The sequence below is a fragment of the Euleptes europaea genome, chromosome 18 (assembly GCF_029931775.1).
Source record: "Euleptes europaea isolate rEulEur1 chromosome 18, rEulEur1.hap1, whole genome shotgun sequence".
NCBI lineage: Eukaryota > Metazoa > Chordata > Lepidosauria > Squamata > Sphaerodactylidae > Euleptes > Euleptes europaea.
Genome location: NC_079329.1, coordinates 17428536 through 17452970, shown reverse-complemented (window position 1 = coordinate 17452970; position 24435 = coordinate 17428536). Strand labels below are relative to the sequence as shown.

The 24435-nt window shown below is 43.7% G+C and overlaps 2 protein-coding genes across 2 annotated transcripts; both read right to left on the bottom strand.

Moving 5' to 3' along the window:
• Positions 1–155: 155 nt before the first annotated feature.
• On the bottom strand, positions 156–14850 carry LOC130490576 (soluble scavenger receptor cysteine-rich domain-containing protein SSC5D-like). Its single transcript, XM_056864397.1, has 6 exons — positions 14798–14850; positions 13248–13306; positions 11084–11389; positions 8750–9064; positions 1963–2277; positions 156–211 (listed from the first exon to the last, which is right to left on the bottom strand). The coding sequence occupies exons 1-6, from the start codon at positions 14848–14850 to the stop codon at positions 156–158; spliced, it is 1104 nt and encodes a 367-aa protein (XP_056720375.1).
• A 326-nt stretch (positions 14851–15176) lies between these two features.
• On the bottom strand, positions 15177–21444 carry LOC130490575 (scavenger receptor cysteine-rich domain-containing group B protein-like). Its single transcript, XM_056864396.1, has 5 exons — positions 21411–21444; positions 20772–21077; positions 18804–19133; positions 17212–17517; positions 15177–15328 (listed from the first exon to the last, which is right to left on the bottom strand). The coding sequence occupies exons 1-5, from the start codon at positions 21442–21444 to the stop codon at positions 15177–15179; spliced, it is 1128 nt and encodes a 375-aa protein (XP_056720374.1).
• Positions 21445–24435: the final 2991 nt, after the last annotated feature.

The window sequence follows — 24435 nt, the reverse complement described above, 5'->3', positions numbered from 1 at the left end:
CGACCCTATGCACTAGCTTGATCCAGGTACAAGCAATGGCGTAAGGAGACAAGTTGTGTTGAAAGTTACGTCTTTGCAACGTTTCTTCTGAATAGATACCAGTTGGCACCACAAGAGGGAGCACGTTCTTCAGAAATATCCGCCCCCACAGAGTTTTAATAATCAATCTGCATCACCCTCTTGTAGCAGGAATAAACAGGGGCCCAGAGCACTTTAAAGATTTAAAAGAGTTAATTCCATCCTCAGCTTTCATAAACTAGTCCCCTTTTCGTCAGATGAAGTGTTGGTCCCCACCCAGGAAGGAAAGGTCACAGCCCTTTTGTTCTATCTACAAGGAGAGGCTGGCATGTAGGGTTGCCAGCCTCCAGGTAATTTAACATTAGTAACAGCACGTGGCTCATATGAATAATACACTTTACTGAAACAGAATTTCTGCTATGTAATACCAATTATATACACCAAGTATATAGATCAAAGTATATTGAGCAATATTCTTTCCCAAAGGAAATGATGCTCACATACTCACATACACAGTCCACATTTAACCATTTAACAAATAACAAAAATATCCTGAGTATAAATCCAACATAAAACAGGTTGCTACACCTATAATACTGGTACAATGAGCAAACATTCTTCAACAGCACGAGGCTTCTGTAACAATACACAGGAATATTTGATGTACCAACAATTTTATTGAATTTTTGAAATTTACTGAAATTCTGTTTCAGTAAAGTGTATTATTCATATGAGCCACGTGCTGTTATTAATGTTAAATTCACTATTGTCAGCATAGGTTTGTTGTAACCTCCAGGTAATAGCAGAAGATCTCCTGCTATTACAATTGATCTCCAGCCGATAGAGATCAGTTCACAATTGGACTCTATGGAATTGAAGTCCTTCCCCTACCCAAACCCCACCCTCCTCAGGCCCCGCCCCAAAAATCTCCCACCAATGGTGAAGAGGGACCTGGCCACTGTACTGGCATGGCATTCCTGCCACTTGGATGGTTGCCAACCTCCAGGTACTGTTGGAGAAGGCAGAACGTGGCTCAATGGTAAAACTAAATTAAATCCAAATTGGGTTATATGTATGAAAAGAACTGCAAGGGTGATTAATTCTAAACCAAAACAATATTAATACACCAACATCAAATAATTAGCATAGATCAAATAATGCACAGGAGCTTGAATGAGGTCATATAATCTGTGTTGAAATACACCCGGAGACCTCAAACTACAAACAAGGCGAATAAGGATACAATGTATACAATGTTACAATGTATAAGCCTCAAACAAACTGAAAAAAATGGATACAGTAAAGAAAAGTTGAAACAAGCCTCACCAGGCTTATATACAATGTATTTAAAGGTGGAAACAAAAGCCTCACCAGGCTGAAGCCTCACGGGGCTGTTATTATAAAGAACAAATCAAATAATTGGTGCAAAAGCTCAAAGTCATAGTCCATAATTCAACACAAAGAAAACCTGAGCCGGTGGATGAACAGGTGGGTACAAAGCAAGGACGCAAAGAAGGGGAAACAGGCCAGCTAAAGGGGGGGGGGATGGTCACCACTTGCTCACTGCATGGCATGGCACAATAATGTCCTTTCCAAGGAAAACATGGAAGTGATGGGGACGCCCTAGCACTTCCCTCCAAAAACTCTATGGAAACCATAGAGATTTTGAAGGAATATGCTAGCTCGTCCCTGTCACTTCGAGGTGTACCCCAGAAGGAAAATTATTGCATGTGCATGGTGTGCACTTGCAAATTGCCCCCCCCCCACACACACACACAAAGCTCCTGCTGATGGTAAGGAGGGACCTGGCAACCCTACATCCCACAGATTTGTGTTCTGATTGCTGCATACTGAGCTATGGGGATGGAAGCAGTACAGAATAGTTGGCCAGTGGCCACCATATATGTAAAAAATGTGACTCAGCCCACCGGTTCTTGAACGTACCTGAGCACACAACCCCGGCGTCTTCTCCATGATGGCAGTCATTTTCTCCCAAAGGCCTCGATGGGCACTGACTCAGAGCCGATTCTGTGCCTCTGCATTCGGTGTCATCTAGCCAGATGCTGCCGGTTCCTCTGCCAAAATGTGCTGCACGTGGGGCTGATAGCGCCGTCGAGCATCCCAGCTGCCGGCACACAACGTTTGCATCTTCCATGCCCCAGTTGTCATCACAAACAGTGCCCCAGTTCCCATTATGGAGCAATTCCACTCTCCCACTGCAGCGACTCGAACCGTTCACCAACCTGATCTCAGCTGTGTCTGAGGTTGCAGTATCGGAGCCCCAAACCACACCTAGGAAGATCAATTTTCAGAGAGTGGGACAACCACAGTATCTGAGAGAAGGGGAAATAAGCATCGCTGCCTTGTCAAGCTAGCTGGGAAACACTTTGTTTGGAAGATAGGAAAGATGGAGTCAGTGCAAAATTTGAATTGGGAATTGGGAATAAACAAGTTAACCTTTACCATTTTATCGGTAAGGCCTGTGTACTTAATCAGCTATTTGTCCTTTCTCTTCTTTCCCCCCGCTGGGATCCTGACATGGTTGCGTGTCGGGAATGTATCTTTAAACAGGTGAGGCAAAGGGCGCCCTGTACAAACTCTGTACACATATTGGCTCCCTGCATGAGGTTCATTCATTTTTACATACTTCCTCTAGTTTGCCTGGAGAAAATGGCTGGTTTGGGAGGTGGACTCTATGGCATTATGTCCCACTGAAGTCCCTCCCCTCCTCAAACCCCACCCTCCTCAGGCTCCACCCCCAAAATCTCCATGTATTTCCCAACCTGGAGTTGGCAACCCTAATTGGGAGTCACCAAGAGGATAGATTGCAATTATCTCAGGGAGTGTGGCAAGAAGGAGGAGGAGGAGTTGGAGTTGGTTTTTAGATGCTGACTTTCTCTTCCTTTAAGGACAATCAAACCAGCTTACATAATAGGGTTGCCAACTGCCAGGTAGTAGCAGGAGATCTCCTGCTAATTCAACTAATCTCCAGCCGATAGAGATCAGATCGCCTGGAGAAAAATAGCCGCTTTGACAATTGAACTCTATGGCATTGAAGTCCCTCCCCTCCCCAAACCCCGCTCTCCTCAAGCTCCACCCCCAAAATCTCCCACCGATAGCGAAGAGGGACCTGGCAACCCTAGCTCCTAACCAGTACTCCATGCTGGCTCCAAAAACAAAGATGGTACTAGAAAAATGGTGGACTCCTTAAGGAGGAAGGGTCCCTTTCAACCATCCAAGAATGCCATGCTGGGCCTTGTGGGACCTGCATGGACAAAAGACATGTGAGATTTTGGCCATACTAAGAAGGGGAATTGGGTGAGACTGATCAAGCAAAGCTGGCTGTGTTCCACGTAATGTTTCGTCATCATTTTGTGTACTCTAATTTTTGTCCTGGAACTTCCAGATTGTTCCTTCTTATGCACAGTGGAGTTTGTAGTTTGTGCCGTCCTTGCAAAACCATTTTAGCCCTGCCCTCACTTGATTTTGATCACCCTAGAAAAGAGGAGATATTGTTGAACGGAGAGACAGCTAGCTGGAGAAATCTCAGGGCAACCAGTTAACATAGTGTATGCTTTTACTAATTTGGCTGCCCATGTTGTAGACAATGACCCAAGTCTCTGTTTTTCTGCTTTCTTTACTCTCCTGATTATAGGGTTGCCAACCTCCAGGTACTAACTGGACATCTCCTGCTATTTCAACTGATCTCCAGCTGATAGAGATCAGTTAACCTGGAGAAAATGGCTGCTTTGGCAATTGGACTCTATGGCATTGGAGTCTCTCACCCTCCCCAAACCCCGCCCTCCTCAGGCTCTGACCCAAAAATCTCTAGGTATTTCCCAACCAAGAGCTGGCAACCCTACCTGATTAAAGGCTCCCTGTTGGGCCTTGCTCACTGGGCCCTAGATCTCTGTGTGGGCAGAAATAACAACAAACACTCAAAAAAATTGTAACAGACCAGGATGGATAAACTTTTAAGCATTTTAAAACTGGATTTTATTTTAGAGAACCAGCGTGTTGTAGTGATTAGGAACGGTGGACTCTAATCTGGAGAACCAGATTTAATTCCCCACTCCTACACATGAAGTCACCTGGGTGATCTTGGGCTAGTCACATTCTCTCTGAACTCTCTCAGCCTCACCTACCTCACAAGGTGTCTGTTGTGGGGAGAGAAAGGGAAGGAGATTGTAAGTGGGTTTGATTCTCCTAAAAAGGTAGAGAAAATTGGCATATAAAAACCAACTCTTCTTCTTCATCATTTTTAATTAATTACAATAAGAACAGGAGGCTATTGTTAGGATAGAAGATGGAGAAACAGAATGGTTTCCAATTGGCAAAGGTGTTAGATGAGGATGTATTTTATCTTCCTATCTCTTCAATCTGTATGCTATTGAAATCAATCCTGATCAGGTCTTCTAGAGGTAGATCCCATTTTATTCAATAGAGATTACTCTAGAGAAAGTGTTCTTAAGATAGCACTGATAATTTAGGAATGTTTGTGTGAACAGACTGCTGGACTACATGGGCCTTTGATAGGGTTGCCAGCTCCAGGTTGGGAAATACCTGGAGTTTTGGGGGGTAGAACCTGAGGAGGGTGGAGTTTGGGAAGGGGAGGGATGTCAATGCCATGCAGTCCAATTGCAACAAGGCCATTTTCTCCAGGGGAACTGATCTCTGTTGCCTGGCAATCAGTTGTAATAGCGGGAGATCTCCAGCCACCACCTAGAGGTTGGCAACCCTAGCCTTTGGTCTGCTCCAGCATGGCTCTTCTTAATTTGCACATGCTCAGATACCCCTCTCTCTTATTATTTCATTTACTCTGAGGCTAACCCCCTAGGGGTCTAATACAGGGATGAGTTGATCTATTTATTTATTACTAGAATCTCTGTGGTTTATGAACATGCTTTATAAAACAAGCACATGCTCAGGAACCTTTAATAGTGAAGCCCTATAAAAATGTATTATACTCCTGAGTACATACTCTTGTTTGAGGAACAGATTCAAATCGAGATTCCACCTAGTCCAACATTCTTTTTTATTTTTAAAAAATGTTTTAATGACAAGTTTTCTATGTTAGATAAAGATAGACATAAGCAGAAAAATATAAACAAAATAATTAGGGCAGAATTTCTCACAAAGAAAGTTTTACATATAAGTAGCTCTAACAGCATCAGGACTTTCATCAACATAGAACAAGAATATTGCCTGTAATTTCAATGATTTAAGCAGACTTGGAATAACCTTTCTGGTATCATAAATGAAAAATTAACATCATTCCAGCCTGCCTTCTAGCCTTCAACACAACGGCTATCCTCATTTCTTAGCATTTTGCAAGAAGAAGAGTTGGTTTTTCTATGCCGACTTTCTCCACCACTTAAGGAAGAATCAAACTGGCTTACGATCACCTTCCCTTCCCCTCCCCACAACAGACACCCTGTGAGGTAGGTGGGGCTGAGAGAGCTCTAAGAGAGCTATGACTAGCCCAAGACCACCCAGCTGGCTTCGTGTGTAGGAGTCGGGAAATTAATCCAGTTCACCAGATTAGTGTCCGCTGCTCACATGGAGGAGTGGGGAATCAAACCTGGTTCTCCAGATTAGAGTCCACCATTTCAAACCACCGCTCTTAACCATGCTGGCTACGCCAGAAGATACTAGGTCGACCACTGGAAACTGACCAGTGGACCATTATCTACCTTCTGCCCGCTGTTGCTTTAGTCTTATCTCAAATAAACAAGCAGTGTGAGGAGCGGCAAACAGTGGAAATAACAGGGGAAGGCGTCCATTTGCTAGATTTGAAAGGGGGGGAACACTCACCCAAAAGACTGGTCAGGAGAAGAAGGGCTACTGCCATTTCTCTGAGTCCCCCTTCTAGATGTCCAGCAGGAAAAATGAAGGCAAACACTGTTCCCGGAATCCAGCTATGGGGAAGCAGATTCCTTACTTGGACAGAGTACCCAAGGCCTGGGTTCGTTGCAATGACCCCGATAGATCAATGCCATGGGCAAAGGTTGGGACTGGAAACAAAACTCTGGGAAGGGACTGGCGGAGACTGGGAGGGAGGAGTCTGGTTAAACTTTGGGTAGCTTCCTTTCTGGCAATGCTGCTTTCTGTGTTTTTAAAATTGGGACGCAAAGTTCAATTCCCCCAAGGGGCTGTTTTGGCCGTGGTGCTCTAGAGCGTAATGGGGGAGAGACTAGGGTTCCCAACCTCCAGGTGGTGGCTGGAGATCTCCTGCTATTACAACTGATTGCCAGGCAACAGAGATCAGTTCCCCTGGAGAAAATGGCCTCGTTGCAATTGGACTGTATGGCATTGACATCCCTCCCCTTCCCAAACTCCACCCTCCTCCGGTTCTACCCCCAAAATCTCCAGCTAGGGTGCCAACCTCCAGGTACTAGCTGGAGATCTGGGATTACAACTCATCTCCAGCTGATAGAGATCAGTTCACTTGGAGAAAATGGATGGTAGGGAAGGTGGATTCTATGGCATTATACCCCGTTGAAGTCCCTCTCCTCCCCAAACCCTGTGTATTTAATCAAAGAGATATGCTGCCTATTATGTCAAGAGTTCCATATAGCTAAGTTGTACTGGTAATCAGAGTGGTTCCATGGATTTTTTTCTCACTTTTTCACTCTATGCTGACAGGTGAAATGGAGATTCTAATTGAGAGCCGGCGTGGTGTAGTGGTCAAGAGCGGTGGTTTGGAGCTGTGGACTCTAATCTGGAGAACCATGTTTGATTCCCCACTCCTCCACATGAGCGGCGGAGGCTAATCTGGTGAACCAGGTTGATTTCCCCACTCCTACACATGAAGCCAGCTGGGTGACCTTGGGCTAGTCACAGTTCTCTCCAAACTCTCTCAGCCTCACAGGGTGTCTGTTGTGGGGAGAGGAAGAGAAGAAGATTGTAAGCTGGTTCAATTCTTTCTTAAGTGGTAGAGAAAGTCGGCATATAAAAACCAACTCCTACTCCTCCTCCTACTCCTCTTCTTCTTCTTCTTCTTTTAGCCTGCCTGTGGCTCGCAGGACCTATGGACAAACTAGCAGTTTTCCTGATCCATTCAAGCCAAGGTCCAGTTGCCATTTCTATTTAAAAATAAAAGCAGGGCGAAGGTAGGGTTGCCAGCTCCGGGTTGGGAAATACCAAGAGATTTTAGGGGTGGGGCCTAAGGAGGGTGGAGTTTGAGAAGGGGTGGGACTTCACTCAGATATAATGCCACAGAGTTCACCTTCCAAAGCTGCCGTTTTCTTCAGGCAAACTGATTTCTATTGCTTGGAGACCAGTTGAATTATCAGGAAATCTCCAGCCACCACCTGGAGGCTGGCGACCCTAGGCAAAGGGAACCCTCTACCTGAGATTTTGGAGACCTACTCCCTTCCAGAGTAGACCTTTATGGCAAGATAGACCAATAGGTCCAACTCAGTTTAAGACAGCTTCAGTGTTCAAACTGGCATGTAGGTGCAATATTATGAGGGGTAGAATAAAACAGAAGTTTGGAAGCAGTAATTTGATTAATCTTAATTTAAGTTTATACACCGATAAAATAATAATCAACATTATAAAGGCAGTTATGGTAATCTGTAGTAAAAATATCAGTCTTCTATTTGAAGCATTGTTAAAGGCTCTAAATATATGTTCCCTTTGGGAGGTATGGAGTTTTGGATGTATGGGTTTGTATGTGTTTTTTTTTCTTTATTTCAATTTAAAAAAAAGAATCAAATAACACGGGGATAAGATGTGGATACCTGGCTTGGTAGCTACACAAGTACCCAGACATTTGTATGTGGCATAGTATAATAAAAGGTATCAGCTAAGATAGTTTCGCTTTTGGAGAGGATTTACTTTTAGAAACAGAAGAAGTATTTCCCTGCTGGGATATTTTTCAAGCAGACTTTTTTGAAACACAAACATTGCATCAATTGAAAATCTTGTGCTTTCGTGGGAACTCAGCAAAGCCAAGTAGTTGCACTTTAACTTTATGTATAAAATCAGCTGTATTCATTTTATTTTAGCTTTATATGCCACCGTCCAGTCCCATTGGCAGCCCCAAAAGCAGCTCGAAAACAATTTAAAAACAATAAGCAAACATTGAAAGCTCAATAAAGAGAACACAGTCAAAACACAGTAAAGGAAGCCAGGAGATTTCATCAGATGCAGAACGGTGTTGAGAATTCTGGTCACACCTTTTCCAGATCAATAACCTTATTTTATGTGGGGGCCTTCCGAACTTTGCACGTAATACATTTCTTCCAAGTGATGGGTCCAGATAGCTCACTCTCATTATTGGACTGCCCATATTTACTGTTTATCTTATTGCCTATGCAGGAGGTATAGATGTTCTCTGGATCCACACTTCCTCATCCTCTCTGTTCCTCATGGAGAGGGGACGAGTGTCCATTCAACTGAAGATACTCCAATGGGTAGTTAGCCTTTATGAAAGCAATACAGAAAGAGAGCGTGAGAGTGGGGTAGGGTTGCCAGCTCTGGGTTGGGAAATACCTGGAGATTTTGGTGGCGGAGCCTGAGGAAGGCCGGGCTTGGGGGCTCCACGGGGTCATGTTGCCAGGACAGAGGGACCGGGGGAGGGAGCAAACTTTTGAAGGCTGATGTGACACTGCTGGTCCCTTTCGTGGCCTGGCCCTGTGCGACAATAGACAGCCATGGATATTCTCACTGTAACCAGTAACTAATGCCACAGTTCAGGGCCCTCTGGTACCTGCCTGCTCATTACCTGAGCACACCACACCAGCATCTTCTTCATGGTTGCAGTTATGCTCTCCCCAAGGTCTTAGCTTGCAGTCCCTGAGGGAAGCTTCTCTTCCTTTACATTTGACATCGTCCAGCCAAATGTGGCCACTTCCCTCTCCAAAGTGAGCTCCTTGTGGGGCTGATATGGCTTTTCCACATCCAAGTTCTCTGCAAACGACTTGGGCATTCTTCATATTCCAGTCATCATCACACACGGTTCCCCACTGCTTTTCGTGGAGCACCTCGACTCTCCCAGAGCACCTGTTTGAACCGTTCACCAATCTGATCTTCTCTGGGTCTGGAATAGTTTTTTAAAAGGTTACTGTTAGTTTGCCCTGACCTAGATAGCCCAGGCTACCCCTATTTCATCAGATCTTGGAAGCTAAGCAGGTTTGGTTGTGGTTAATATTGGGATGGGAGATCATCAAGGAATCCAGCATTGCTATGCAGAGGCAGACAACGGCAAACCACCTCTGTTAGTCTCTTACCCTGAATATCCTATCTTGTTGCCATAAGTCATGCTATGCTAACTTTATTCCCATATGTACCTTGACAATATTATTATGGGTAAGGTTGCCAGGGGAAAAGTATCCTAAAGGGACACTTAAATGCAATTGAAGTTTTTCATGGCATGACGTTAAAGAACATCACCTGATAAGGACTCTTGACTCTCATGTGAACATACCTGGCCACTACAGTCATCTTCAGAGGCACTGATTCAGATGCCCTCACCATCTAAGGCTGGAAAGGTGGCAACCTGAGGAATGGCTTTCTCATCCTTGGAACCATAAAGAGTTCCCTCCCCAGGGAGATTCGACTGTTCCCTTCTATCAGCCAGCAGGTAAAGACATTTCTGTTTCGTCTGGTATTCCCTCACGGATTCTCATTGACACCTCTTCCTGTTTATGTGTCTTATGTTCGTTTTAATCGCTTTTATTTATTTTTTTAGATATATTTGTATCTGTCTATCCATCCATCCATCCATCCATCCACACACACACACACACCTAGAAATGTTTGTATATAGATATGTAGATTTGACATGGTGTTGGTGTTGGCCCTTGGCCTTCTGGGCCAAAGAAGCAAAATATGGAAATATCCTACTGAAAGTACAATACCTGATCAAATGTCTCTCTGACCCCAGCTGCAACACATCAATCCCTTCAAAGGCTGAGAGCAGTGGAGAAATGTGGGAGTCACTCTCCCCTTTTGTAACCACCCAGCCTGCTGAAGAGCTGTGGACAACATGAAAACTTGCACACTGTAGCCCTTGTTTGACTGTATTTGCAGAACTGGTAGATGCATACCAGAACCTCAAGAGTTTTAGTGTGCCTGTACTGCAGCTGGAGGAGTCCTGTGGCGCAGAGTGGGAAGCTGCAGTACTGCAGTCCAAGCACTGCTCATGACCTGAGTTTGATTCCGACAAAAGTCGGTTTCAGGTAGCCGGCTCAAGGTTGACTCAGCCTCCCATCCTTCCGAAGTCAGTAAAATGAGGACCCAGCTGGCTGGGGGTAAAGGGAAGATGACTGGGGAAGGCACTGGCAAACCACCCCGTAAACAAAGTCTGCCCAGTAAACTTCGGGATGTAACGTCACCCCATGGGTCAGGAATGACCAGGTGCTTGCCCAGGGGAAACTTTACCTTTTTACTGCAGATGGACGTTTCAGACAGACAGGCAGTCACACATAGCGGGAAGAGTTTGGGTAGCACGTGCTCCCCATACATGCAGTTGCTAGGCTTCCAGTACACACGACCATACAACCAAGTCCAGAAAGGGCTTATTTTGTATCAGTCCGGTTGGCCAAAATGAAAGGTATTATGTGGCTTCTTTTGTAAATACTAGCACTGTTTTTCTGGCTAAATATTTCTGGAATAATTTCTGTGCGACTATCTTTTTTCCTTCAGAAGATTAGAAGAGAAGAAGAGTTGGTTTTTATATGCCGATTTGCTCTTCCTTTTAAGGAGAATCAAACTGGATTACAATCTCCTTCCCTCCCTACAACAGACACCTTGTGAGATAGGTGGGGCTGAGACAGCTCTAAGAGAGCTGTGACTAGCCCAAGGTCACCCAGCTGGCTTCATGTGGAGGAGCGGGGAAACAAAACCGGGTCACCAGATTAGAGTCCGCCACTCCTAACCACTACACCACGCTGTCTCTCAATCCCACTGGCTCTTAAGCCAATCCAGTTTATCCAGAAATTTTCCCCTGGCAGTCAGACTTACTGTAACAAAACATGAGTTTGATCTTATCTCTGGGACCTTGGAAGCTTGGCCCTACAATTGGTTCCCCTAATTATATCAAACTGTACAAAATTACCTGAGCACTCCACATGTGCAACCCTTTTGTGCTCACAGCTTTGCACATCCTGAGGACTTTTGGGGCATTCTCTGAGAGCTGCTTCATTTCCCGTGCAGTCAACTCTGTCCAGCCAGATGGCACTGGAGCCTTGGTGGTGGTGTTCTGTACCCGACGCTGATGTGGCATTTCCACAGTTCATCTCTCGGCATACCACTTGGGCATCGTGTATATCCCAGCCATCGTCACAAATGGTCCCCCACTGCTCGTTGTGATATACCTCGACTCTCCCAGAACAGTCACTTAAATAACTCACTAGACGGATCTCTGGCGAGAAAGAAGAGGAAGAAGAAGAAGAAGAAGAAGAAGAAGAAGAAGAAGAAAAGTTGGTGTCTATATATGCCAACTTTCTCCACTACTTAAGGAAGAATTAAACCAGCTTCCCTTCCCCTCCCCATAACAGACACACTGTGAGGTAGGTGGGGCTGAGAGAGTGTGACTAGCCCAAGGTCACCCAGCTGGCTTCATATGGAGGAGTGGGGAAACAAATCCAATTCACCAGATCTCAGATGCTCATGTGGAGGAGTGGGAAATCAAACCCAGTTCACCAGATTAGCCTCTGATGCTCATGTGGAGGAGTGGGGAATCAAACCCAGTTCTCCAGATCAGAGTCCACCGCTCCAAACCACCGCTCTTAACCACTACACCAAGTTGGCTCTCAAAAAGCTAAATGTAGAACAATCACCAAGAAAACCTCACAATGGGTTGGATCCAACCAGCCTTTTCATTTCATCTTGCCCAGTCTCCCAATCTCCCTCCTTAGTGTGGCACTTGCCCCACCTGTCTTTTGTCCATTCAGGTCCATTCATGACTGCTACCTTAGCCATTTGGGGGTTCACCCTCTTTTTTCACTATCGGTAAAGCTTTTTGTGCAGGCATAAATCGTTCAAAATGAAAGGGAGGCATTTGCAAATTGTACACCCAAATTGATGATGATGATGAGAGTACCAAAAAGGACAGGAATCAGGACATCCTGGTCCAGGTTATTTCCAGCCCCTCACCCCTATTATTTGAGCTGGAAGCTACGGTTGACCGTAGCAGGGATAACCTGTCCAAAAATAAAGCTAAGATCCTGAAAACTGGCCACCAGCTTTTGGATGACTGTGGGAGCTGCAGGGCCAAAAAATGAAGATGTCACAGTTCCCCTGTACACTGCACTGGTCAGGCTGCACCTGGAGTATTGTGTGCAGTTCTGGAGGCCTCACTTCAGAAAGGATGTGGACAGAATCGAGCAGGTGCAGAGTAGAGCGAGAAGGATTATCAAGGGCCTGGAGACCAAGCCCTGCAAGGAAACGTTGCGAGCGACTTGGGAATGTACAGTCTGGAGAAGAGGAGTCTGAGGGAGGACATGATTGCTCTCTTTAAGTATTTGAAGGGCTGTCACTTAGAGGAGGGCAGGGAGCTGTTCCTGTTGGCAGCAGAGGATAGGACACACAATTATGGATTTAAATTACAGGTGGAAAGGTACCAACTGGATATTAAGGGGGGGGTGTACATTAAGAGTTGTTGGACAATGGAATCAGCTACCCAGGGAGGTGGTGAGCTCTCCCTCATTGGCAGTCTTTAAGCAGAAGCTGGACAAACACTTGTCAGAGATGGTCTAGGCTGATCCTGTATTAAGCAGGGGGCTGGACTAGATGGCCTGTATGGCCCCTTCCAACTCTACGATCCTATGAAGGGAACTGGAGCATCCTGGCCCAGGTTATTTCAATAAATATTGCCATTTCTACTAGAAGTTAAAGTACTTTGCTTGTGGCAGGCATAACTAACCAGAAAATGAAGCTAGGATTGCTGGCTGAGTTTGGCCCAAACACCTTCAGCCAGTCCTACCTCACAGGGTTCTTGTGAAGATCAAAGAGAGTAAAGGAAAACAATGTAAGTCACTTTGCGACCCCATTGGGGAGAAACACAGGATGTGATCTTTGTTATAAATCAAATTTTGCCTACAGGTCACAACAGGTGATGGCTTTGGCTGTTGTTTCCTCAGGTACTGCCACAACCCTTTTAGCTAGGGTTGCCAGGTCCCTCTTTGCCACTGGTGGGAGGTTTTGGGGGCAGAGCCTGAGGAGGGTGGGGTTTGGGGAGGGGAGGGACTTCAATGCCATAGGTCCAATGGCCAAAGAACCGAGAATGATGAGGTGCTGGTTTATGAAGGAAATGTTGTCCTGGTGCACACTCATGGTCCTTTGAAGAAGAGTGACGAAACAGGTTTAAATTATCAGGGGTGTTACCGCATTATGTATTCCCAGCGATGTACTAAGAGTCTGAAAATGTTATAAAAAAATACTGTTCGCACTTTCTATGCATTCCCACCGATGTATTAAGAGTTTGAAACTGTTATAAAAAATACTGTTCGCATTTTGTTTGGCCCCTTTGGCTGTGAAGATGTCTTCCAACCATTTTTTAGCCGTGGCATCCAAAAACCCTTTTAAAGTGATGTTTTTTATAACAGTTTCAAACTCTTAATATGTCGCTGGGAATACATAATGCGGTAACCCCATTCCTGTTGGGCTGGTGATGATTTGTGAATGTGACCGGAGCAATAATCAAGCCATTGCAAGTACCTGAAGGTTCTACACAAAGTGATTGAATTGCACGGCGTTGGACTTTGTTGAACGCGGCTTAGTCAGGAGCTGCGTGTGTTGGCAAGGCAGTTTGGAACTGCAGACACACTGCATTACTGGGAGCTGTGGATGCCTGCAGTTTTCTTGGAGGACTTGAAGCCAAGGAATGGATTAACATCACGCTGGACTGGGACTTGGAAATTATTATACTCTTAAGAGGGAACTGAGTTGAATACACATTACTCTTAAGAGAGAACCGATTTGTAAACCCCGGAATGTTTTGATTATATTGCGCAGTGGCATTGATAGTGATATTATATGCATATAGGAGTAGATGAACAGGTTATAGGTAGGGTTGCCAGGTCCCCCCTTACCTTCAGTGGGAGATTTCCAAGAAGACCTCTCTCTCACGTGCACGCACGCACGCCGACGCACCGATGCACCGACGCACACTTCCAGTTTACAACCGGAAGTGCTGCGTCGCAAGGAGCCTTAGACCACTCAAACTCTTGGTTTGAGTGCTAAAGGGCCGCTGCAGCCCTTTACCACTCAAACCAAGAGTTTGAGTGTTCTAAGGCTCCTTGCGACGCAGCACTTCCGGTTGTAAATCAGAAGTGTGAGTTGGCGAGCGCGTACCCAATTGCCCGCTGATCCTCAGCTGGTTGGCGGGCAGAGGGGCATAATACCGGGGGTTTGCCCGCCACCAGCGGGCACCTTATAGAGTTTAGAATATGTATGAATTGTAACCTTTATTTCTTTTAAGTACAGTTGTTAATATAATGGGATTCGTTGGTCTAGTGTGCTTTGTGTGTGTGTGTGTGTGGGTTAGTAATATCTGGAGGTTGGCTACTCTACTTTTAGCAGTAGGCGAAACTGCTCATTCAGCCTTCAAACTACCATGAAATATGGCAACTGCTGCAAGTTGGCAAGCTGAACAAGCAGAGGCGGAGCCTCCAGTGAATAAATCCAGCCTCTCATGACATGGTTGGACTATACGGCTTTGTGACTGCTTGTCCTTTTATGATTCTATGGCATAAATCAACAATAACAGAATAAAAGAAATCATTCAGACTGCGTGAACAAGTTTTGGATCGACACGGACACATCTTACCTCTGCATACTACACCGGCATCTTCGCTGTGGGAACAGTCCTGCGTCCCCCATCGTCTTGGCGGGCATTCACTGATGGCATTCTCTTTCCCTGTGCAGTTAACAGCATCTAGCCATATGGGACCAGATCCCTCTCCAAAATGAGAGTGAGTTGGGGCCGACAGAACAGTTCCACACCCGAGAGAACGACACACAACTTCGGCATCTTTAAGGTCCCAATGGTCGTCACATACAGTTCCCCAAAGCGTCTCGTGGTATACCTCGATTCTTCCGGAGCAGCGACTGAGGCCATTCACTAATCTGATTTCTGAGATTTCTTAGAAAAAGACAAACACTATCAAATTATCCACATTACATGGGCTGTTTTTCCATTACAAAGGTTAATCTACATGGCGCCCATTTGCTGTTGTGTAACCAAACACTTTCTTCTGATCTAGCAAGCTGGTCTTCTTGGGCCTCATAACTGTCTTTAATACTGTTCTGGAAAGCTCAGGGAAGATGAAGATGGAAGGCAAAGTCATGAAGGGTTCCACTTCAAAGAAGGAGAGAGAAGAAGCCAAAGATTGATATCCTTGTGCGTATGTCTTCAAACTTTTTGTTACCATACGCAAATTAGCATTCTGCAACACCCTATTTCACATGTTAATATACTGAGTTTCAGGGACATTATTCTTATTATTTTTTAAATGCAATTTAGTTCTTTACTTCCTTTCCTTTATAGTGGGGTCTATGACCTGGCAGGGCAGCTTGTGGAATTTAGAGAAGTCCTGAATTCTGCTTCATGGAGTTTAAGGCATATTGTCCAGCTGAGAAATTAGCTTTCTGAAACTAGTCCAGGTATAAAGCCTACAAAACTCCAGCCTAACCTGCTGCCTAGGTTGGATGTGTTGACTGGAACACTAAAACTAGATCAGTTGAGCAGTTTCCAAGCATGCCACCTGGCGTCTGTTTGGGTTGCTAGCTTGTGCACATTCACAGTTTTTATTTTTAAAAGGAAGTCCTAGTCTCTGTGGATTGAGTCACAGGGAGGCACCCTTCGGAGGTTAAAAAGTGGCTAAAATGCAATCATGTTATTCATTTGTAGAATTAACAGTCAACGTGTATAATATACAAATCAGTCTGTCAGGATTTGAGAAACTGGAATATGGCATCTCTCCTACAGGTATCCTGGACCTGGGCATTAATCTTTCCCTGATTACTGACTAAGAGGAAAGGATCCTGCATCTCAGGGATTTGAGGAAAGGCTTTTAGATGACATTTGATTGTTTCTAGAGAGACACACTTCTCAAGAACTATATTAAAAATAGGATTACCTTAGCTCTGTAATGCATGCTAGGAGAGTATGCTCTACCCAGTTTGAGGGACCTGAGGGTATCTTTCCATCTTTGCAACCTAAGAGTCCCTTGTTATCATAGAACATTTATCCTCGCTCACTTGAACGCCGCCCCGTCAGCAGTGTTAAATGGAAGATGCGGTGACTTTGCCCTATTCAGATAGACTTTGTCCTTGTGATCTGAAGAGAGTGGATTCATTATCCCGTATGATATTGGAATGCCCTCAATACAATTCTTACCATGATCGATGGATTACTGCTATTTTAACCAAATTACCTATCACCATAATTAAAAATAAAACAGTCCCCTATATGCTGGTGGATAGTTATCCAGGGACAACATTGCAGTGGGCAAGTATCTCTCTATTCAATTCAATTCAATTCAAGACCTTTATTGGCATACAATACAATAAGTGATCCATACATATGATGAATAGCTATAGGAAAACAAGGAATATTGGACACCATCAATCATTAACCTTATCCAGTCTGTTTTTGATTACTGAACTTAAAAAAAAAACAGCTACTTTTTTCAGTTATGTCGGTTGACAAGTCATTGAGAAGACAATAAACTATCAGGACCTCCGAGTGTCCTGACATATTAGTTAAAATAGGATCAAGTAGATTGTGACGAATAACATCAAACTGAGGACAATAAAGAAGGATATGGGAAACCGACTCAACTGAATTTGAGTTGCAGGGACATAGTGTCGCCGAATGTCTGGTTTGGTTATATCGTCCAAAAGTAACAGCTGAAGGGAGAGCATTGCACCTAGCAAGTGCAAATGCTGTATGCATTTGCGGGGCATGTAGGGCAGACAAATAAGGAGATAGTCGACCGGTAGTTAGGGGGATTTCAAAACTCAAAGGGGAGCAATTTTTTTTGGCAAGGCAAGGCTATCAAGGGTTTGTAATTCAATGTCCAGAATTAAGAAGGGAAGTATCTCTCTACCACATTTTCCTTAACGAAATAAAGACTCCCCATTTACTGTTCAAGACCTTTGGGTCAAGGGAGCTTGAAAGAAGGAAAGGAGAGAGACACACATTTCTTTTCTGCAAATGAAGCACAAAGTATGGATTACCTGCACACACCACACCAACATCTTCTCCATGGTGAGAGTCATCCGGACCCCAAAGGCCCAATGTGCATTGATTGAGAGAAGTTTCTGTTCCGGTACACTTGATGTCAACCTTCCAGATGGGCCCCGATCCCTGACCAAACCAGGCTTTCGTATGGGCTTTCAAAGCAGCACCACAGCCTACTTCTCTGCAGACAACTTCGGCTTCTTTCATGCCCCAGTGGTCATTGTGGATGGTCCCCCACTGATGATTGTGGAATATCTCCACTCTCCCAGAGCAATGACTCGATCCATTCACCAGTCTGAGTACTGAAGGAAAAGAAAACATTGCAGAACACAGAATATCAAGGAAATAAGTTATTGGGAAGAGTTTTGCGTGCCTCTGTTCTTGTACCTAATGAGGCTGAGCATGTGTGTATCAAGTGTTTCTCTTTAATAAGGCAACGGAAGGACCATTGACGCATTTCATCTGTTTCTAGAACATTCGTCTTTTGGTCTCTGCATTGTACAAAGGGTAATTATTTGAGAACAGTGACCAAAACACAACAGGTCGGGCTCCTTATTTCACAAGTAGATCATCTGGCTGGGAAGGATCCAGGCTCAGAGAATCATCCCTGAGCCATCCCCGGAAAGGGCATTGCTTGCAGGGCGTTGTTCGGAGAGGAAACACTTCCTTCAGGAAGATGGGTCGAACCTTCCCAGAGATCAAAATCGGAGGACTGTGAAGTCTCTCCAAACACTGCTTGTAACATTATGAGGGAAAGGACACATTCTCTCTTACCATTTCATCCACTGGACATCTGTAAGTAAAAGGAATTATCAAAGTATACACTACTCCCTCTCTCCTTTACGTGCACATGTTGTAGCAGAGGAAGTGTTCCTCAGAAGTGAGAAGAAGAAGAGTTGGTTTTTATATGCCGACTTTCTCTACCACTTAAGAAAGACTCAAACCAGCTTACAATCACCTTCCCTTCCCCTCCCCACAACAGATACCCTGTGAGGTAGGTGGGGCTGAGAGAGTGGGATTAGCCTAAGGCCACCCAGCTGGCTTGGTGTGTAGGAGTGGGGAAACAAACCCGGTCCACCAGATTAGCCCCCGCCACTCATGCGGAGGAGTGGGGAAACAAACCCAGTTCACCCAATTAGCATCCACCGCTCACGTGGAGGAGTGAGGAATCAAACCCGGTTCTCCAGATCAGAGTTCACCGCTCTTAACCATTATACCACAAATGAGGATGAAATATGCCAGCCCCTAGTTGTTATTTTGTAGTTATTATACAGGAATCAGAGATGAAATGATTGCTCCACTCTTGGCTAAAATACCAGGCCATTCACAGCAGGACAGATTTCTGCTCCTCCCTCTGCTGTATTTTTCCTGGAGAGAAAAAGATACATATTACTGAAAGAGCGGTTCGTTTTCAATGTAATTATTGTGGCTAAATCCTGGGTACTGAAAGAATTCTGTTAACCAAACATGTCTAAACACCATCGTTACTTTTAATGATGATGCTACTGAAAGAAGACTGGTGAACTTGTAAGAAAACTGAGAACGTTGTTGTCTGCTTCCAGGACCACAGTTTAGCACCCTCGAGTACCTGCCTGCCCATTACCTGAGCACACCACACCGGCATCTTCTTCGTGGTCGCAAGTCTGTTTCCCCCAGCCTTTTAGGTGGCAGTCCTTGAGGGCAGATTCGGTTCCTTTGCATTCCAGAGCATCCAGCCAGACGGGATCATCTCCTTCTCCAAAACGGGCTCTACGTGGGGCTGAGAGGGCTCTCCCGCAGCCGAGCTCTTTGCACACAACTTGGGCGCTGTTGATATCCCAGTTGTCATCACAAACCGTCCCCCACTGTTCATTGTGGAACACCTCAACTCTCCCAGAGCACCGGTTTGAACCGTTCACCAGTCTGACCTCCTTTGGATCTGGAACGGTTGAAGGAGTTAACTGTTATTTCTTCCCTGATTCTGCTCTAGGGTTGCCAGCCTCCAGATAAAAGCTGTCAGGCCTGCTTTCCTCTGCTCTCAGCAGCCTGACAGACTGAGAATGTTTTAGTTTTGATTCCACCAGGTGCCTCTCAAGGTCGAGACTGCTGTTGAAATCCTGTTCCAGCACTATCTCCCTTGGGAACGGCTCCTTGTTGGGAGGGGGATTGCCATGACTCCTTGTGACTAACGCTTTCCCATATAGGCCCTGCACTGTGCTACCTATTCCCATTCGTGCCAATGTACCAGTAAGCTCTGCATACCTGTATGTCTGTGGATGCTGTTTGTGGGATTACCACGGGGACAAGTGCTCACATTAGCAGAAGATCACCTGCTATTACAGCAGATCTCCAGCCGATAAAGATCAGTTCACCTGGAGAAAATGGCCACTTTGGCAATTGGACTCTATGGCATTGAAGTTTTTCAGACTCCACCCCAAAATCTCCCACCGATGGTGAAGAGCGACCTGGCATTTCTATTTTGCCCTCCCCATCCTTTCTTGTTTTCATTCCCATTTGAGGAAGGCCATCCATTCAACTGAAGCTATTCAAATGGGTAGATGACCACTGTGAAAGCAATGCAAAAAGAAAATATCCATCTGGGCTAATCCCAGGCGAGTCTTATGATCATTGCTTGGAGGTCCTAGGGAGAAAGGCTGCTATTAAGTATAATGTTTAAGATGAGGTCTCAGTTTAATCAATATTTCTCAGCCTCTTTGTTGGGGATTCAATTGTTTCATCCCATGTAACCTACCCTATTTAGGAAAGTAAAGGATTTTTGGTTGATTAAGAGAAAGTCTTTAACTCTGTTTTATCGTGTGCTCTGACCTGACTCTTTCTAACCACAATCACAATTCCATGGGCCTATTATCCAACACTCTTACTGCTCTTCTTTCCAGTAAAAAAGAGCAAGAGTCCAGTAGCTCCTTAAAGACTAACAACATTTCTGGCAGGGTATGAGCTTTCTGAAGAAGTGAGCTGTGGCTCACAAAAGCTCGTACCCTGCCAGAAATTTTGTTAGTCTTTAAAGTACTACTGGACTCTTGCTCTTTTCTACTGCTATTGACAGACTAACATGGATAAACATTGCCATCTATCTACTTTAAAGTGCTACTGTAGAAATGTCTGAGAATATCTATTCAATGTGCCTTAAAAGTGTAGAAACGATTATATCTTTGTGTGTGTGTGTGTGTAAGTGCCATCAAGTCACAGCTGACTTATGGTGACCCTGTGTGGTTTTCATGGCGAGATGTTCGGTGGTGGTTTGCCATTGCCTGCCCTGGCATTCGTTGGTGGTCTCCCATCCAAGTACTAACCAGGTCCTGATAAAAGGTGTTACATAGCTTCCATTTTAAATAGTAGGATTTTTTTTTCTTTGTGTCTTCCAGTTGTTCTGGGGTTCCTTTGTGGAAAATCGTATTTTTCCTCGAGAAGACTTACACCATCTAGTTTATCCATCAGTTTTTTCTTGGCAGTCAGATTTACTGCAATGAAACACAAAATTGACCTCAATCTCCGGGACCTTGGAAGCTTGGCCCTATGATCCGTTCCCTATTTAAATAACGTCATACAAAATTACCTGAGCACACTACGCTTGCAACCCTTCCATGATCACAGTTATGATCTCCCCAAGGACTTTGGGGGCATTGTTTGAGGGCTGTTTCATTTCCGGTGCAGCTGACTCTGTCCAGCCTGATGGGACCGGACCCTTGGCCGTAGTTTGCTCCGCCTAATGCTAATAAGGCATTTCCACAGTTCAGTTCTCGGCATATGACTTGGGCATCCTGTAAATCCCATCCGTCGTCACAAATGGTCCCCCACTGCTTATTGCGATAGACTTCGACTCTCCCTGTGCAGCGATTGGATCCGCTCATTAGACGGACCTCTGTTGAGACAGAAAAAGTTAAATGTAGTAATAGAGATCAGTTCACCTGGAGACAATGGCTGGTTTGGCAACTTGAATCTGTGGCATCGAAGTCCCTTCCCTCCCCAAACCCCACCTTGCTCAGGCTCCACCCAAAAAAACCCACACAGGTGGCAAAGAGAAACCTGGCAAGCCTACCTCCTGCTGCCTAGTTTCTGGGCATGATTCAAACTTCCATTTATTAACTTTAAGGACCTACATGGCTTGAGCCCAGGGTATCGGACTCTCTCCTTCAGGACTGTGCAGCCACCCAGAAAAGATCTGCCACCAAATTTCTGCTCTCTGTATCCTTGCCATCAAAGACAAGCACTGTTTTCAGATGTTGCATCTTGCCTTTGGAGTGCAAGAAAGAAGAAAGTGGATACACACGATAAACAATTGGAATTGCTGCAGATGCAAGAGGAATCTACAAAGGACCAATTTGCTTTGATGGATTTGAAAGCCAGAAAGTCTAATCTGTGCCTACGAAATTAATCAGAGGATTGTGGCAGCACCAGAGAATCACTGATTACAACTTTGGCTGGATTATTCAGTATTGGAGAACAAGATTTAGACCACGCCATCAGGAGAATTTATAGGATCCCTTTACCACCCAACATTAAAAGAGCAAAAGCAAGAGATGTTATGATATCCTTTTATGATATAAGGATGAAAGATATAATAATGCAACAGCACTACCAAGATCCAAAAGTAATAGAAGGTAATGCTCTGATACTCTTGAAGGATATTCCAAGAAACCTGATGGTGAAGAGAGGCATGTTTAAAGAATTTGCTACATCTCTGAGGAAAAGTGGAATTAAATATAGATGGCTGCTACCACAAGGGTTGGCATTTACCTATAAAGACGTGAAATACACAATCACCACAAAAGAAGACGTTGGAAAATTTCTGAGAAAATACAAGAAAGATCTTGTAGGATATACATCAGAGCAGAAATACGATTCAAGTCGAGAGGAAGATGAGGATGCAACCAAAGGAGCAGTGGGTGGAGTATAAGACTAAATAATTAAAATTTTGACAATGGCTAAAGTCATATCGTGGAATGTTAATGGCCTAAATGAGAAGGTGAAAAAAAGGCGGATTTTTAAATTTTTACATAAACAAAAATACTCATTAATATGCCTACAAGAGACACATATTTCGAGAAAAGACAAAAAATATTTGGAGAGGAAGACCCTGGGACAATCTTTTATTTCCTCAGCCAAAACTAAAACCAAAGGACTTGTGATATATGCCCAGGCTAAATTTGCTTCAGAACTGGTTTGCTCCAAGATGAAGAGGGCAGAATTCTGTTGGTAAGAGTTAAAATAGGTGGACAAAAGATATTGATAACAGGGATATATGTTCCAAACGAGGGGAAAGCTCAGTTTTATAAGAAATTGTATGATATTTTACTGCAAAACGTAGAACAACAACTATTGTTAATGGGAGACTTTAATGGAGTTATAGACACTACGATAGACAAGAAATCAACTGCAAAGGATGAATGAGAAGGTTGCTTACCAAAAAAAAAAAATCCAATTAACTGAGGAATTTCATATATAAGACATTTGGATGACAATGAACACAACAGCAAAAGAATATACTTTTTATTCACACTCCAGAATTGACATGGTATGGGCGAGCAAATCTGTCTTCGCCGAATTGAGGAAGGTGCAAATAATCCCGAGAACTTTTTCAGATCATAACCCGGTTGCCTTTGAATGGTATACTAGACAAGCATTCAGGTGGAGACTTAATGATAGGTTACTGAGAGATGAAAAAACAAGAAATGAAATACAGGATATTGTTGAGGATTATTTTCAGATTAATGTGAATGGAGAAACCAGTTTGAATGTTGTATGGGATGCTTTTAAGGCGGTGCTAAGAGGATATATGATTCAGAAGAATGCGGCATGGAAGAAAAAACAATTGCAGCATACGAATGACATTCTTTGGGAATTACAAAACCTAGAACAGAAATTAATTTTGGAAATTCATGAAGATAAGAGGAGACAAATTGAGACAAAAATCAAAATAGCCAAACATCAGTTAAATTTGGTGATTATGGAAGAAATGAATAAAAATATGAAAACTGCAAAACAGAGATATTTTGAACATGCAAATCGACCTGGTAAATTTTTGAACATGCAAATCGACCTGTTAAATTTTGGTAATTAAGAGATTCCATGCAGAAAAAGGTAATTAGCAAAATACAAACTACAAAGGGACCGGTTTATACAACAACAGCTATATTGAAAGAATTTGAACTGTTTTATACAAAATTATATCAAAAAGACAATATCGCTGGGGGGAAAATGGACAAATTTTAAAGAAATGTCAAGATAAATAGACTTTCCTCTGAACAGCAGAGGTTTTTGGATGCACCAATTACAATGGTAGAAATTGAAGAGGCTATAATGAAACAAAAAACAGATAAAACACCAGGCCCAGATGACATTACACCTTTATTTTATAGGATATTTAAGGAAAATGTCAAAAATTCTCTTTTACAGGTATGTAATTCAATTTTGGATACAGGACTAGCTCCAGAGACTTGGTCGCATGCTTATATATCATTGATCCATAAGAATGGAAGAGACATGGAAAAGGTGACCAATTATAGGTCAATTTTGCTCCTAAATGTGGATTATAAAATCTATGCTTCAGTTTTGTCAAATCGTCTGAAACAATCCATAATATCTTTGATACATGAAGATCAAGCGGGATTTGTACCTGGACGACAGATAAAAGACAACTTGAGGATATTATTGGATGTGGTTGAATACTATGAGCATAATAATCAACATAAGGCAGCTTTTGTTTTCCTGGATGCAGAGAAAGCCTTTGATATGGTTTCCTGGGGTTTTATGAAAAAAGTTTTAGAAGCAATGAATTTTGGATCAAGGTTCCGGACAGGAATTGATGCGATATACACTACACAAAAAGCTAAAATATTAGTAAATGAATCAATGTCAGAAAACTGTGAAATACAAAAAGGAACCAGGCAAGGATGTCCGTTATCCCCTTTGCTTTTTATTTTGACCTTGGAAACCTTATGCTGCAAGATTTGTGAAACAGAAGTAATCCAGGGCTTAAAAGTCAATAAACAAGAATTTAAACTGAGAGCCTTTGCAGACGATTTATTGCTCATGCTGTCTGAACCGACTCAAACCGCTAATCATTTAATGGACTTATTGAAATATTATGGCGAAGTTTCTGGCTTTAAGATAAATCAAGATAAGACTCGTGTTTTATTTAAAAACCTTTCTAAAGAAGAACAAAAAGACTTTCTGGTCACGACAGGTTGGGAAAAGACAAATAAGGTGAAATATTTAGG